Raw genomic sequence first — 17,545 nt, 5'->3', positions numbered from 1 at the left:
GTAGCCAGTGTTTCTGAGTGTCAAAGAGCTGAATTAAGCACTACGTGCTGTGGTCAGTTGGTGTGCTATTTTTAAGTGTTTTGTGGGTGATTGGAGAAATTTTAATGTGTCATTAATAATCTGTTGATGATCTATTTTAAAAGGGTCGTGTCACGGGTTTTTTAAAATTCTTTTAATATGTTATTTGAGGTTCACTTATAAAGTTAATAGTTTTTTTTTTTTTTTGTTTTTTTTTTTTTTTTTTTTTATTTAATTGTGCACACACACAATTAAATAAATAAATAAAATAAATAAATATGTGGAAAATGATTATTTTTAACCCTCTTAGTGACCATCAGTCTAAAACAGGGGTCCCCAAACTTGGTCCTGGAATCGGTCCTGCAGAGTTTAGGTCCAACTTGTCTCAACACGCCTGTTGGGAAGTTTCTAGTGTGCCTAGTAAGAGCTTGATTAGCTGGTTCAGGTGTGTCTAAATGGGGTTGGAGCTAAACTCTGCAAGACACCGCCCTTTCAGGATCGAGTTTGGGCACCCCGGGGGCACATTCAATCTCACACCGGTGCCCAATCAGGAGCAACATGCATGTTAACCACACAGTATTACAGGGACAGCTTGCACAATGGGTCCAAGTGAAGTCGTTCACAGATGTGTCCGCTGCAGCACGGTATATGCAACAATTTAAGTTATCAGAAGACCTGTTTTTCGTAAGAGTTTTATTAACAATATAGCATATCAACATTATGATGTAGTTGCTTGTATTTTTAGCTTCACTGCAAGGCAAGTTTATTTATATACCAAATTTATATGTGACCTTGGACCACAAAACCAGTCATAAGGGTCAATTTTTCGAAATTGAGATTTATACATGATCTGGAAGCTGAATAAATAAGCTTTCCATTGATGTAAGTTTTGTTAGGATAGGACAATATTTGGCCGAGATACAACTATTTCAATATATGTAATCTGAGGGAGCAAAAAAATCAAAATATTGAGAAAATCACCTTTAAAGTTGTCCAAATGAAGTTCATAAAAATGCACATTACTAAAATTATGTAGGAATTTTACAAAATGTCTTCATGGAACATGATCTTTACTTAATATCCTAATAATTTTTGGCATAAAAGAAAAATCAGTAATTTTGACCCATACAATGTATTTTTGGCTATTGCTACAAATATACCCCAGCGACTTAAGACTGATTTTGTGGTCCAGGGTCACATATACCAAAGTTCTTATTTATTCTGGACGGCAAGGGCAATGACTGTAACATCGAGCATATTTTGCAGTATTAAACACGTATTTATTACCGATTTCATCAGGCTCTGAAAATTCTTCAAAAAGATCACAAAGAGTGGCCTTCTCAGCTGCCATTGTTGCAACTCTTGTGTGATCAGAACAGGGTGTTTAACGCACCACCGTTTCCGTTTGAAAAATGCTTTGTAACGTTTTGTCAGAGCTGAGTGGTCTAAAACGAGTTGTCTTAAGGGCCGGGTCCTTTAAGGCTTGTTCAGTATCAATACCCCACCCCCTCATTATTGCATGTGAGTGTTTTGACAACATGATAAAATAAAAACGGTCGTTTCCAGACAATGCATTATTAAATCATTTACTTACATTTTGTGATGCAGCTGCAGTCAGATCTAGCACCACTTCATTTTTCAACAATTGAACTCTCCATGACACTGTGCCTCGTTTACAAAACAAAATGCTCCGAAGTCTGAACAATCCTCTGACACGATCCGGGATGCCATTAAAAATAAACTATCCACTTTACGCTAGGATCCAGAACGAGTTGTTTAAACCAAACTTGTCAAAGTGAACAATCTTTCCCTCCATTTGTCCTATTAGTGATAGACTCAAGTGCGTGGACTGTGTCAGAAAGTGAATGCGCATCTGTATACTGTATCCAGCATAGACAAGATAGTGGCAGTGATTGTAATTTCTATTTGCTTTTGATGTGCTGCGACACTCGTATTCAGCGTATTCAAGTGATCAGCCGTTAAGCAACTGAATGCCAGTAGGCGGGACCTATGTGAGAAGATGACTATTAGTTGATGTGTGTGTTTATGCAAATGTTTGTGCCCCTGTGATGTCATCTGGCACCTCGGATCCAGACGAGCCATTCTTGGAACTTGATTAAATAAATAGGTGTGTTCGACTTAACGCAGTTCTGAGCAGCTCAATCAAATTCTGACTTGAAGCAGTGCATGCTGGTTAGATATTTTGTCCGACTTGAAACGATGCCAATGGCACATGTAGAATCACAGCTATTGGAGAGCAGCTGACTGACTCAGCCTCCACAGTTTTTCCAGAGCGGCTGCAGGAGCTTTGATGATGACACAGCTGTTTCACAATTGGCCAGATTCACCACATGACAACGATCGCGTGTGTTTTGGGTTTATTCTAACATCCTCAAGTCCAATAATGCTCACAAATATGTGTTTTTAAAACAGTAAAAGCTTTTATACTGTAGTCGAAATCAGTTTTAGGGGTAACGCATTACAAGTAACGCGAGTTACGTAATATTATTACTTTTTCCAAGTAACTAGTAAAGTACCACATTACTTTTTAATTGACAAGAAAATATCTGAGTTACATGTTTTTTTCAGATAAGTAACGCCAGTTATTTTTCCTCCCATTTATTGATTAAAAGCTCTCCTGTCCCCATGTTGAGAGAAATCAGGAAAAAGCATATATAAACCCACTTTATTAGTATTTAAATGCTTTTGAAACATCTGTGTATTTGAAAAATATTGCATTTAATTTACTAACGAGAGCAGAAAGTGTCCGACTTGATGGCTCCGTTTTTAACTCCGCCCCCGACTGCTCTCGGATAATCTCGTTGACCGGCGTCTGTAGCTATAGTTCACGTCGAACACACCTATAGCTTTGTGTATGATGAGGAGGAGGTCATCTTCTAATCAAGATGCAGGATTATTTCATGCTAATATGATATTTAATGGAAGGGCCCATGCTCACCTGAAAAGATCATTTGCGTGAATTGCAAAAAAAAAAAAAAAAAACATTGATATTTACCGTTCAGTTAGTACAATAATACATTTAATTGAAAATATCACAGCTGAGCCTTAAAGCTGACAAAGGTAGTAAGGAAAAAATGTATATAACTAAAAAAACTAAATTATCTCAATTACAGATTAAGTGATAATCGTTACCAAAATCACCCCATAGCAAAGGATTGCTCCACATTGTGATTGTCAAAAGTGACCCTGTTTAGTTGTCGCAACACTATGCCGTCCATCTGGTATTTTTTCTGGGAAAAAGCTACAAAACATTGTTTTGGGTTGTGACCAGCTAGTTGAGAAGCACTTCACTTTAAATTATTTACTTGAAATGGACACTGAGACAGGAGATAGTAATGTTAGGAAATGATGGTAATTAACATCTTCAACATTTTTCCCCCACAGTTAATTAAAACAGCTGATTAATTATTATTATTTTTGTTTAATCTTAAGACCAATCATAAATAAAAATGATTTTTTTTAAATGTACATTTTTATTTTATTTAATATTTAATTTCAATTGCATCACAATCTCATGCTTCTAGGACTTTGTGGCTAGGGTAAAAATTTTGATTTCAGATTGAAAGTCATGCAACATCGTTTTTAGAAGAAAAGCGTGTTGCATTATGCTAGGCGATTATAAGAAAAGATGAAGATTCAAATTATTAGCACATATCTTGTGAAGTTTTCATTTCATGTTTGAAGTTTTCATTCACAGGCTTTAATTCTTTCATATGGTTTTATGTATAAAAGTACTATTTCAGATTGTTAACAAACCCACATATACATCAGAAAATACAATGTATGGTTTAAAAATAGTGCTTGATAAATTAACTATTTATTTGATCTAACTACAAAAACATTCTTGATTGAATCATGTTATGACCTGGTTACAGAAAAATTAAAGCTTTTTAAGATAAATACATAAAACTCTTTAAAAACTATGTGTTACAGTATAGCATGTTTCTATGATCAATCAATGTATAATTTCTTCATATCTAGTCTTCATTTTAAGTGACCTTGCCTATGTTTTTCAATCAACAGAATGATTATATATTAGATATTGCATCACAGAAATTCAGTAATTTGTTTTATTATGATTGGGTTCATTAGAAAAGGATTAGTTTAAGGAGACACAATCAGTCAATAATTTTGAATTATATTTGTTTAGATTTCCTGATAGGACAAATAGGCTGATTTTTAGTAACAATTATTGAATATCAGAAAGAGAAGAGCTAGTTCAGAGAACTCGACACCACTTCAGTTGGTTTTGTATCTACAGTCTTGTACAGTCCACCCTGCAGGAAGCCCGTTTACTCAGAGGCATGAGTAGTGACACACACAGGCTGGGAATAGGCGCTCTGGATGTTGTCGTTTTTGGCAGACACGATGATGCAGTAAAGTGTTGCAGGTTCTAGGTCAGTAACTGTAGCAATCTCAGTCCTGTACACGGACACAACCTCCTTCGGCTGTTCTTCGGTGTCCTCATATACAATCAGAGTGTAGGACTCCGCCCCTGTCACCCGGGACCACTCGACCTGTAGTGACTGTAGTGTCACAGCAACCTTCACCTCAGGGACGGCCAGCTCCTCTGCAGAGGCAACAGTATTTCATTAACAACAACTTCAATATGCTATCAAAGATCATTTTCATGACAATGAATCACTGTAACGCAACAAAATATGAAAAATATGTAACAACTGTAACGCAACAAAATATATGCTTTACCTGGTAAAATATTATAATTATTATATATTTAGACTCATTACATTTAAAATTTGAGGGACAATGTGTTTATTTGTAATAAAAATGCAAAAAAAAAAAAAAAAAAAAAGATTAGAAATGGTTCTAAAACACTTTATTTTCTTTATGCAAAGAAAAATTAATCTCACCAGGGGTCAGTGATGCATATATCTTTGCAAATTCCACATTTCTCTTCCGACGGTTTGAGGTTTGACCTGTAAAAACAATGTGTCAAAACATGTTTTGCGTTGCACATGCAAAAATGAAATAATGTACCTGCCAAATATTTATACTACTTAAAGGGAACCCCAGGTATTAAAACTTGTATGCCTTAATATAACATAAATTATGTCTCTTACTGAAATATGTAGTAGAAAACTTTTTTACATTTATAACATTTTATACATATTTTGGACTATGTGGGGCGCCATTATTTCGATGACATGATATGGTTGCACTCGGTGAGCTACTGGTGCCACCTGTTGCCATTTTTTACCATAACACAACTTGGAAAATTAAATACTGATATGATGCCACATTATGCGATTTTCAGCCGAAGGGCAACAAGAAAAGCGATGTAAGCTGCTTTCCTAGCTATAAGAAGTGGAGAAAAGAATACGAAGATGCCTGTGGAATAAAATAAAACTTCCTAAAGACCTGCGTCTTTGTTCTCTCCACTTTAGCCCTGATGCCTTTGAGGCTTTTAGCAGACCACAGCTACTGAAAAAGCTAACAACTGGCAGAGACAAGAAATGCTAGATGCCATCCTGGCAGGATGTAAACATGTCAACATTTGTTATGACGCAGCAGCCACTTTCACTTGAATATCTGGGGACATTTAGACTCCTTGTAAGAAAAACTGATAATACGGCATTTGGTTTAAGCAGACAGTTATATTCATTGTCACCTATAAGCTCATTCAGTAGCCGTGGTCATCGTATCAGCATTTTATTTTCCAAGTTGTGTTGCAGTAAAAATAGCAACAGGTAGCGCCAATAGCTCACAGAGTGCAACCATTTCACATGATCAAAATAATGGCGCACACAATAGTCCAAAATATGTATAAAATTGTGGATTTTTTTTTTTAAATAATGTAAATCTTTCATGGGTTCTCTGCAATATATTTCAGTAAGAGACAACACTTATGTCATACAAGCCATTCAAGTCTTAATACCCTGGGTTTCCATAAAATATACTTATTCAGGGCTTAAATGGCAACACTTTATAATATGGGTGCACACATATGCATTAAATAATGCTTAACTAATGCACAGATAATCATGAGTTAATGTTAAACCCCAGGACTGTTTGTGTTGGTTTCTCACTTACAGTATGTGCCCATATTTGGTTGTTCCTGTTCTCGTTGTGTCATTATTAGTTAACCTCTTTTCACCAGTGTCTTGATTAGTAGATTGTTCTCACCTGTCTTCCTCATTTACTTTATCATATATTATATAAGTTGCATATAAGTTGCATTCAGTTCAGTGTTTCTTGGTATTGTTTATGTTACCTTGTGTATGTATGTTTACCTGCTCTGTCTGAACATTACTCCTTTAACATTACTGTGGAATTATTAAAGTGTGTTTTGGAATTCTTCGTCTTCGTCAGCCTGCTTAATCCCACACACCAACCGTGACAGAATACCGGACCTTAAAAACAGGAAGTAAGCAGCATCTTCCCCTCGTTTTGTTTTCCGTTTTTGTCAGTTTTTATTTTTTATTATGAATGATCCCACTGTCCATGTTCTCCTGCTAGAGCAGGGGGACCACTCTCTCGAGGACCACACAAATGAGAGCCGACAGCACAAGCGACAGTGGATACAGCTGTGGAGATCTCAGGAGAAATGGAAAGCCTGTCTATGGTGCCACTGCTGGGGGTGAGAAAGATTTGGAACTGGGAGATTTAATTGACTTTCATTCAGAGATACCCGTCCCTCAGTCTTCACCCGAACTGTTAAACTGGAAGAATATTCCACCCAACCTCCCTCTCCCGCCTCCTCTCGTTGACCTGTTCTCTCCTCAATGCCCTCTGTGCTGTATTCTGTCAGCCCCTTTGCTCACCCTCAGCTCACCATCTGTGGCATGGCATCTCCAGCTCCTATGGTGTTAAGTCTGGAGGATACCTCGACTCCACCTCTAGGCTCCGAGGATCAGACTCCACCTCAGTCCTGCGACTCAGTGGCTCCCATGTCTCCACCGGAGCCCGTCAGTCCACCAGCTCCACCGTGCCCCTTGTCCCTCCGGCTCTGCCTTGGTAAGTCGTCCCCCTACCTCCACCTCGGTACTGCACTCCCTCGTTTCGCCTCGTCCCTTCATCTCTCCGGCTCCGCTGGGCTCCTCCTTCCCTCCAGTTCCACCTCAGTCCTTCCGGATCTCCGCCTAGGCCTCAGTCGCCGAAGCCACCTGCTCCACCTTGGCCCTCCAGATACTTGGCTTCACCCTGGCTCATTGGCTGTCCATCTCTGTCTCAGGCCCCACCACCACCTGCTCCGTGGCCATTGGTCAACCCCCTGATGTCGTCAGCTCTTCCTCCACCATGGCTCCTCCCTCCATCAGCTCTACCGTGGGTCACCATCATGGCTGGCTCCTCCCTCCGTCTCATCCACCTTGGCTTCTCCCTCAATCATCTCCACCGTGGACTCTGTTGTCCTCCTCCCGGGAGTCTGTCCTCCACCAGAGCCTCCTCCTGTACTGAATTCCTGCCAGCCCGTCCCCTGTCACATCCCACATCCCCTCCTTTTTCCTCCTCCTAAGTTTTCTCTGCAGCGTGATGACACCTCATTTTACCGGTGTCTTAATAGATCGTTATATCTTATTAGATCGTTCTCACCTGTCTATTCCTCATTTACTTTGTCATATAAGTTGTATTCCATTCAGGTTTTCTTCGTCCAGTATTGTTTGTTACCTTGTGGTGTGTGTTTACCTGCTCTGTCTGAACATTACCCCTTTGTGGAATTAATTAAAGTGTGTCTGGAATTCTTTGTCTTCGTCAGTCTGCTTAATCCCACACACCAACCGTGACATAACTCATCTAAATCATTTATTAATGATTACTACATCAGCAACTAATGGATATTCCACATGATTTATAGATTAAGTAATAAATAAATTGTTATTAGTTAAAGGTGTCATAATGTATTAATTCCCTAATAACATATTATATTAACTAATGATGTAAATTCCTATGTTAATTACCACAGTGGTCAAAGCTATGTACTTCATCTTCCAGTTTCCGGCTTTAATTAATCATTAGCAAATGATTTGCAAATTTATCATTATGTTATGACTTTACTTGTTGAGGCACAGAACTATTAACTAATTGTTAAGTAATATGTCATTGTGGTTATGGATCTTGAATTAGTCATGTGTTAGTTATCTGTTAGTTATTAGTTAAGCTTGAATTAATGCATAGTGCCACCGTATTGTAAAGTGTTACTGTTACAGCTGATCTCTATTTACAAGAAAAAAATACATTTAAAGGGGTCATGAACTGAGAAACCAAAATTCCCTTGATCTTTTGACATAAGAGGTCATTGCACTATAAAAACATCCTTTAAGTTTCAGAACTCAAAACGTTGTTAGTCTAAAAACAGCTTGTAATGAAGGCAGTCTGCTAAAAATATTCTACTCTATGATGTAATAGGTAGTCGAATAAGCACTCCATCCGCAGAAGAAGATCGCCTCAGAGAACAGTAGAAAAATAAAAAACAAAGGCAGCTCATGACCTCTTTAAAAAGTAAAAGTAAATAAATACAGTACAACTTCAAGTTACTTTATGTAACACTATGCTAAGTGTTTGCAAGAAATGTACAGAGTGAGTACTAAATATGTGCTCAAGGATGTGTTCATGCACCATACGGTAAGTGAGGAAACTGGATTTTTATCCAAATTTATTGCAGGAAAAAAATTGTAATACGCTTAGCTATATAGCTATACATATAGCTTAGCTATAACCCACCGGTCCATTTTTGTCTTACCAGTAGCTATTCTAGATGCCAGACTCTCTCCTGCACCATTCCAGGCTGTCACAGCAACATTTGAGGCCTGCAGGCCAAAGACCTGACAGCTGAGGTTTGAGGTGAGACAGACAGGCACCCTGCCATCAGAGCTCAGCTGGTAAACCCTGTATCCTGTGGTAAGAGCTGAGGACTTCCAGGCCACTGTGGCAGAGGAACTGTCACCTGTGAAGGTGACATTCATTGGTGGACAGGGCACTGAAGGAGAATACAGAGTAATAGATCAAGACAGAGAATATTTTGGTATGTTCTATACAGACTTCTTATTCTTCTGAGACCTTCTTTTGAGATCAGTCTGTCTAATATAACCTTAGACTTTTTTTCAACATTGAATGTTTGACTTGTTGTCTAGTACCTGTGACACCAGTAACAGCCTGAGATGGTTTGCTGATCCCAGCTGAGTTTTGTGAAAACACTGTCACACTGTAAGTGGTGCTACAGGGAACAGGAAACTCAAAGTAGTTGATGTCTGTCCAGTAGGATGACATGTCCATAACGGACTGTGTGTTGTCCTGGATATTGCCGGTCACCTGTACCAGGTATGTGACGTCGGGACAGTTCACAAAATTCCAGGAGACCCTGATTAGAGTGGCATCAACCATCACATGAGTCCTCACCCTCACAGTGGCAGGAGGACATGGGACTACAGGAGAGATCAGCAGAAGGTTAATTAGTAATAGAGCTGTTATTGTTATCTATTTATTAAAAACAATTTTCCTCAAACAAAATAAAGTTAAATTAAAATATTAAATCAAAAACAAAAAAATAAACATTGCCTTGGCTACTAACTTAAATAAGTAGATGTATTATAATATAACTGAAAAAATAAAGCTAAAATATATTTAAAAAAAAAATAGAGGTCAACCAATTAATCGGCATCGATAGCTGATTACTGGAACTGTTGGTTATCGGCAAAAATCCATACCGATAGTTTTTTTTTTTTTTTTAAGGTTGCTGCAGAAGTATTGTTCCTTGTTAGAGTGTTAATTTCAGCATTTACTAATAGATTTTGAAATTTTACAGTTGCATTTGTTAACATCAGTTCATTAACTAAAACTTATGAGTGTATAATTAATATGTAATATTATGATTTTTATTCCATTTTGAATGTGTGGTTCAGTACTGTTATTTATTTGCTTCTTTGTTTGTTTGTCAAAGTTTAACACTGTTTTAGTTTCCATTCAGTGTCTATTTTAAAAAATATCGGTTGGTTAATTGGTTATCGGCCAGTATGGTCCAACCTAGCTATCAGTCAACCCGGTCTAGTGATCAACACCAATAAATAGCAAAAGCACAAAACAAAAATTAAAACTGAAAATATAAAAATAAAAGCTAATTCAAAATAATACTATAATAGTATATACACAACAAAATTTAGTAAGGATTAGTAAGAATTGTTGTTGGTTTAAAAGACACTTCACTACACTGTAAAAAATAAAAAACACAATTTGTTGAGTCAGCTTAAAATAATTTGTTACCCCGCTGCCTTAAAATTTTAATTTCTGTCAACTGTGAGTTTGTGAGTTGACTGAACTTAAAATTTTAAGGCAGCCAGACTCAACAAACTATTTTTTACAGTGTAGGCTTTTGGGTCAAAAGACAACACTCAATTAATACAACTTAAGAGTGGAATACATTATCTTCATATTATCCACCAACTCTCATTTCTCATCTGCCAATTTTCAAATTGCTAAATGTGTCAAAATTATATATTAATTGTATACTGTCATGAAACTGGTCCTGATTCTCAGTCCACTCGCCACCATGCTCCACCTCACTCACCATGTTCACAGCTGCAGCCAATCATGAACGGTGGGCCCTTCCCACTATTCTGGGCTGAGTATTGCATTTTTAGCACTCTCTTTGTGTTAGCAGCTGTACGGAACCACCTTTGTTCATGCTTAGCCTAGTTCAGTCGTGTTTATGGTTAGTTTACTCTAGTCTTGTATCCTCGCCTTGTTATATTGTCTTGTCTGCCTTCAGCCTGCCCTGGACTTTTCGGCTGTCGTGGATTTAACCCTTTAACCCTCTGTTCGCCCCTCGAATTAACTCTTTTTTTTTGGTTTGCCCATTTGCCTCATCCCTTGGATTACTTTCGCAGCTGATTGACCCTCGCCTGTCTTACGGATTGCTTGTGTCTTGCTCTTATATACCCGTTTGCCGCTGTTCAACCCTGTCTGCTGTTTTGGCTATGTCTTTGTTCAACAAAGCTTTGCGTATCTCCCTCATTACATATTACATATACACAGATTGATTTAATTATAGCTACTTTGAAATATGTGAATTCTGGATGCAGTAATTTGGGAGAGAAAATGTGGAAATATCCTGAAAATAATGTCACGAAGAAATGTCATTATTGGTATGCAAAAAAAAAATTTTTGTAGTGATGTAAATATGGTATCACACGTATAATGGTTTTGTGTTTTAAGTCCTGTAATTTTTAGATAAATAGATCCTGTAACATTGTCAGACATATCTGGTTGTATACCTGCTCCTCTCTGAATTGGCACAGTGAGTGAGCTGTTGCAGGTTCCATCTGAAGCCAGTGCACTGAAGTTGTACAACTTCCCACAAGTCAGTCCATGAATGCTACAGGACGTGCTTGTGGTGTCACAGAGTAGCGTGTGCCCATCCATGGTGTGAGCCATTGTGAAGTACTGTAGCGAACCTTGGCCCTCCACCCAGGAAAGTGTGGCAGTCCTGGTGTCACACTGCACTTCCACAGTCATGTTCTGTGGCTCACAGGGCACTGTATAGAGCAGAAGAAGTATAGTATATTATGGACTTCACACCAAAATATAAGGTTTTTCATATTGTCCTGAAGCCAACATGTGGTCTCACCAGTATAGAAGGTGACCTGCTGACTGGCCGGGCTGGTGCAGTTTCCAGCCGAAGCAGTTATGTTAAAGTCATAAATCTGTCCGCAGTGCAGGTGAAGCAGGGTGCAGTTGTTCGTGGTGCTTCTGCAGGTGCGAATATCTCCATCTCTACTGCTGGCCGTGAGTGAGTATGACTCAGCCACCAGAGAGGGTGACCATGTTGCCGTCATGCCATTCGAGTCACACACTGGGCTCACTGTTATATTCTGAGGAGCACAAGGTGCTGTAAGGGAATTCAATAGAGAGTTTACACTGTAGGTGGGTGCAGATTTTAGCTCTCAAATCTCACACATATGCAGTGTGCCTTGATGCAACAAGTTAGTGTTGTGTTGAGTAGTTGTGTACCTGTGTGCATCTTAAGAGGCGGACTCCGCAAGCTGCTGCATTTGTCAGAAGATGCAGAAATTATAATGGTGTACTGCATTCCACACTTCACTCCAGAGAGGTCACAGGACGTGCCAGTGCTGTTGCATATTAAAACGCTTTGGTCATGACCTTCAGCTGTGGCCACATAGAAGGAAGACCCCTCATTCAACTGCCAGCTAACTGTGATATGGCTGCTGTAACAGTCCGTGTGTGCAGTGATGGAGGTGAGGGCACAGGGAGCTGCAGACAGAAATGATATTCAGACAGTTTGGGTGGATGTAGCTCGAAAGCTGGTCTACATTTTAAAATGGAAAACAAGAAAGTTTGAGTATGTTTGCACCTGTTTGAATTTGGAAGGCATTGCCGGGTCCGCTTCTGCAGAATGAATTCACCGCAGTAATGTGGAAGGTGTACGTGGCTCCACACAGCAGGTCGGGAACATTGCAGTGCAGCTCTGTACCTGAGCAGCTGCTGTTGCTTCCGCCCCTCTCCACTGCCAGTACAGAGTAAGACTCTGCCCCCTTTGCTTGTAGCCAAGTCACCCAAGCTGAGTTGGTAACGCAGTCCAGGTTTCCTGTCTCTCCTTGAGGAACACAAGGAGCTAAAAATACGCAAATACAGTCTGTTAACTTGTGCGCAACAACAGGCATTTTCAGACATACATCCTTTACAGTAAATTTAACAGTGTTTTTTCTGAATTTTCAGTGACAATAAAGTGCACAAGGTACAATACAACTTTTAAGGAGACTCTTAACTTTAGATGTTAACTGTGTCCACTTAGATCAGGGATATCCAATCCTGCTCCTTGGAGGGACAATGTCCTGCAGAGTTCAGCTCCAACTCCAATTAAACACACCTAAACCTGTTAATCAAGGTCTTACTAGGCATACTAGAAACTTCCAGGCATGTGTGCTAAGGCAAGTTAGAGCTAAACTCTGCAGGACAGTGACCTTCCAGGACCGAGTTTGGATGCCCAGATGAGCAACAGAAACATCCATCATGTTGAAAAATCCAGCATATGCTGGTTTGGTATGTTTTGAAGCATGGCTGCTGGTTTGAGCTGGTTTAAGCTGGTCATGTGCACGTCATGAGCTGGTTTAAGCTGAACTTGTGCTGGTTCTAAGATGGTCCTGAGCAGAAGCTATTTGCTTAGCATCAGCTTAGGACCAGCACATGACCAGCAAAGAACCGGCTTAAACCAGCTCATGACCAGGTAAGGACCAGCTTAAGTCAGCTCAAACCAGCAGCCATGCTTCAAAACAGACAGGGTTGTCTTACACTGGACACCAGCAACACAACAAAATCAAATAGATGCCATGATACTGTCTAAATGTGGCACGACATTAAAAGTGTAGACAGCCTCAAAAAATTGTTTCAGTGTGCAACACAACAATGGTCCCAAAGGATGTAAACACGGTGCTTACTGTAGTTTCTCTTTCATAAATCAGTTCTCTTTAGTTTTCATTCCATGAAATATTGTGTAAAATATTCTGTTCATTCATTTGGAGCATTTTTTCATTTGTTGTCATTGAATTATGTATGTATCATATTGATGGTCTGCCGGTAATTATGTGTTGTGGAGATTACCTGAGCTGACATTAACAGCTGTGCTGGGCTGGCTCTCACAGCCACTCCTGACAGATGCTACAGTGACAGAATATGACTGTCCGCATGGCAAGCCACTGAATGAACAGCTGGTGCTAGTGGAATTACATGACAGGAAAGATCCTCCACTGGTTTCTGCCCTCACATGGAAAGATTCTGCATCTGGATTGGCTGGCCATGTGACAGTCATTGAGCCAGCAGAGCAGCTCATCTTAACATCAACCGTCTGAGGAGGACAGGGCGCTAAAAAAGAAAGAGACCTTTCAGACATCTGAGGTTTAGAATTTACTTAAATCTTTTTACTTTTATCCTGACTTGGCAGTAAAGGGTGTATTTTCCATGGCACCAAATGGAACTGTAAAAGTAGATGATTACTAAAGAAAATGAGAGTGATTCTTGCCTGTGCAGTGCTAGGATGTTCTTGGTGGTAGCTGCCAGGGTGTTTCTAAGTGCTGCTGAGGTGTTTTGAGTGGTTGTTACCATGTTGCAATGTGGTGCTAAAGTGTTCTGAAGTGGTTGCTTTGAAAGTGGCAAAGTGTTTACACCAGGGGTGTCCAAACCTGTTACTGAAGGGTCACTATCGTGCAGGGTTTAGCTCCAATCTAATTAAACACACCTGAACCAAAGTAATCAAGAAATTTCTAGGCAAGTGTGTTGGAGCTGGTTGGAGCTAAACTCTGCAGGATACTGGCCCTCAAAGAGCAGGCTTGGACACCCCTGATTTACACCCTTCAAAAAATCTAATTACAAATGGCTTACTTGCAAACAAACTATGTAAACAAAGTATGTAAACACACACACACACACACACACAATCTTTAAACTGAAGTGTGCAATTTAACAGTCTGAGTGTGCCACTTACCAGTATGCACTTGTGTGAACAAACTCTCTTCGCTGCTGCATGTGTGGTCTATAGACAGCACAGACACATTATAAACCTGCCCGCACAGCAGATGCTTCAGGTTACACTGTTGCAAGCTGCTATTGCAGTAGGCTGTATGGGCACCATCTACAGTGATACCCTTAGCCTGGTAGAACAGTGCCCCACTGACACTTTGCCACGTTGCAGCCGCAGAGTTAGACAAGCAAACAAGAGATGCCTGCACATTGGTAGGTACACATGGAACTGAGGAAGAGGAGGAATATGAGGTGTTAATGTCCATGGGCATGGAGTTGCTGAAATAGTGGCATAATACAGAAAAAATCCTAACCTGACTGTAACTGTGAAAAAGCATTTTGGCTGTTGCAGTGGCTGTCCTGGGCGGTGAGTGTGAGGTTGTAGGCTTGGCCACAATGCAAGCTAGCCAATCTGCAGCTGGTGGTGGAGCTGCTACAATATGTTTGGTGCCCATCTGGACTGGATGCTTGGACCAAGTAGGAGGCGACATGCTCTCCATGTTCCCAGGACACTACACCTGTGTGGCTGCTACACTCCATTTGAGCAATGATTCCATGTGGCTCACATGGAACTGGGATGAAAAAAAGGAATGGACAGGTAAAATTATTTAGCTGGTCTCAATTGGTATTCAAGTAAATATTTGTAAAGTATATGCATACAGTCATCCTACCTGTGTCCAACTGTACACTATGACTTGGTGCGCTGGTACACACATGGTCGGAGGCAGTCACGCTGATGCTGTATGTGAGTCCACACAGTAGATCACTAAACTTGCATGTGGTGCTACTGCTGTTGCATGAAGATGCAAACCCCCCGCTCCCATGAGCAAGAACAGTGTACGAGAAAGCGCCTTGGCTAGGCTGCCAGGACACATCAACCACACCGGATCCACAGCTCAGGTTTGCCTGAATCTGGTTGGGGACACATGGCACTGGGGACAAAATGGCAATTGAGATGCTAGTACTCACTGTCATACAGAAAAAGTTCAACTGCATTGTATTGTGTTTTGTTTTATTAGGTGTAACCAACCTGAATGCAGTGTTGTGATCTCACTCCTTGAAACATTACAGTGGTGGCCAATGGCAAGCACACTGATATTGTAAATGGAACCGCATACAAGGTTAGGGATAACACAGGAAGTATTTGTGCTGTCACATAATGTCATCTGGCCGCCTGTGTTAATGGCATGCACCTCATATGATTCTGCCCCAGCCCCAGGATTCCACTGCACATGGGCAGAGTTTGAAGAACAGAGCAAATTTGACTTCACATTCTCAGGTGGGCAGGGTACTGTTTGTATGAGACAGAGAGAGCAAAAAGTCAAAGAGAGATAAGCTTTGTTGTGCACATGTAGGTGCTGCATTAATTATTAATTTTCTCCTTCCTACCCGATGCCACTGCCAGGGCTGTGCTAGGCATGCTGTGACAACGTCCATCATATGATATAATAGTAACATTGTATGTTTGTCCACAGGCTAGTCCCCTTAGTTCACAGTTAGTGGAGTTGCTGGAGCAGGTGGAGACCAGACCCTCCGGTGTCCTGGCATTAGCAGTGTAGGAAATAGACCCACCAGTGGGACTCCACTGCAGCAGTACAGAGTCAGTGTGGCAGTCCAGGTGCGTAGCAGTAACCTCCGGGGCACAGGGAACTACAGGAAACATAATAATATAATAACATTCACTAGAATAATATGTAAAAATCAATAGACAGAACAGATTTGTTCAGATCTAGAACAACAACAAAAATAGACCAACATAATACCTGTGCGGAAGTTTTCTGCCTGACTGGGCAAACTGGAACATTCATCTCCAACAGCAATCACCTGAATAGTGTAATTTTCTCCACAGATGAGATCTCTAAGAGTGCAGTGTGTAAGAGGCCCAGAGCTCTCACAGGACATGAAATTGAATGTACTGCTCCAGGCATAAGCAATGTAGTACAGCGCCCCCATGCTTGCATTCCAAGACACATGTGCCTCAGCAGTGATACAGTCTAGTGCCACAGACACACCTGTAGGAACACAGGGCACTGCAAAAGAGAAAGAAAGCTTAATTCCCCAAAGCCAGGATCATATGAATAATCCCTGTAAATTTAGTGGTTCCCAACCACATTCCTGAAGTGCCCCCAACACTGCACATTTTGCATGTTTCCTTAATCAAAAACACCTGATTCAACTCATCAGCCCATTAGTAGAGACTCCAACAACTGAAATGGGTGTGTCGAACAAAAGAGAGATGCAAAAGATGCAAAATGTGCAATGTTGGGGGGCACCAGGAATGTTGTTAGGAACTACTGGAAATGCACCAAAATGGCTAAGGCTGATTAGAGTCCAGAATATCTAAACTAAGGATAATTAAGCTACATTCATAGTGGAATTTGATTGCTGAAAATTGCTGGAGAACCTTCCTTGTGAATGCAAACAAGAAACTGGAACTATGGAAAATTTAATCTTGGGATCAAACCATAGCAACATTATAGAGTTCAGTACCAGGAAGACACAGGAAGGGTATGACATTGTACATTGTTTCACGATGCCAATGTTTCACCTGGGACAGCCGAAAATCGTGCAGTGTGTCGCAGGCTTATGGCCGATTAGAGTCCAGAATATCTAAGCTAAGGCTAATTAAGCTACATTCACAGTGGGACTTGATTGAAAATTGTTGGAGAACCTTTTTTGTGAATGCAAGCCAGAAACTGGAACTATGAAAAATTTGATCCTGGGATCAAACCATAGCAACATTATAAGGTTCAGTACCAGGGAGATTCAGGAAGGATATGATAGTGTACATCAGGGGTGTCAAACTCAGTTCCTGGAGGGCCGTAGTCCTGCAGGGTTTTGTTCCAACCTTTTTCAATTAGGCCTGAAGAACTTGATTAGTTGGATCAGTTGTGTTTAATTAGGGTTGCATCTAAACTCTGCAGGGCTGCAGTTTGACACCTCTGGTGTACATGAACATAATCGCCCAGTGCTAGAAAAGTTATTGGAACATTTTTCTACAAATGATCCAGAAATTCCATGT

General features: G+C 40.3%; 1 protein-coding gene across 1 annotated transcript in view; it reads right to left on the bottom strand.

Moving 5' to 3' along the window:
- Window positions 1-3,492: 3,492 nt before the first annotated feature.
- Window positions 3,493-17,545, bottom strand: part of LOC127154270 (uncharacterized) — a 53,721-nt gene continuing 39,668 nt past the window's right edge. The window contains exons 44-58 of the mRNA XM_051095692.1: window positions 16,287-16,553; window positions 15,913-16,173; window positions 15,554-15,814; window positions 15,195-15,455; window positions 14,838-15,095; window positions 14,489-14,752; window positions 13,609-13,869; window positions 12,362-12,622; window positions 12,001-12,261; window positions 11,618-11,878; window positions 11,265-11,525; window positions 9,132-9,419; window positions 8,738-8,974; window positions 4,911-4,976; window positions 3,493-4,609 (exon numbers count right to left, since the gene is read on the bottom strand). Of these exons, the coding sequence (XP_050951649.1) occupies window positions 4,332-4,609; window positions 4,911-4,976; window positions 8,738-8,974; window positions 9,132-9,419; window positions 11,265-11,525; window positions 11,618-11,878; window positions 12,001-12,261; window positions 12,362-12,622; window positions 13,609-13,869; window positions 14,489-14,752; window positions 14,838-15,095; window positions 15,195-15,455; window positions 15,554-15,814; window positions 15,913-16,173; window positions 16,287-16,553 (3,746 nt within the window). The 3' untranslated portion in view covers window positions 3,493-4,331. The remainder of the gene's footprint in view (window positions 4,610-4,910; window positions 4,977-8,737; window positions 8,975-9,131; window positions 9,420-11,264; window positions 11,526-11,617; window positions 11,879-12,000; window positions 12,262-12,361; window positions 12,623-13,608; window positions 13,870-14,488; window positions 14,753-14,837; window positions 15,096-15,194; window positions 15,456-15,553; window positions 15,815-15,912; window positions 16,174-16,286; window positions 16,554-17,545) is intronic.

The sequence above is a fragment of the Labeo rohita genome, chromosome 23, assembly GCF_022985175.1.
Source record: "Labeo rohita strain BAU-BD-2019 chromosome 23, IGBB_LRoh.1.0, whole genome shotgun sequence".
Lineage (NCBI taxonomy): Eukaryota > Metazoa > Chordata > Actinopteri > Cypriniformes > Cyprinidae > Labeo > Labeo rohita.
This window is presented reverse-complemented; position numbering and strand designations above follow the sequence as displayed.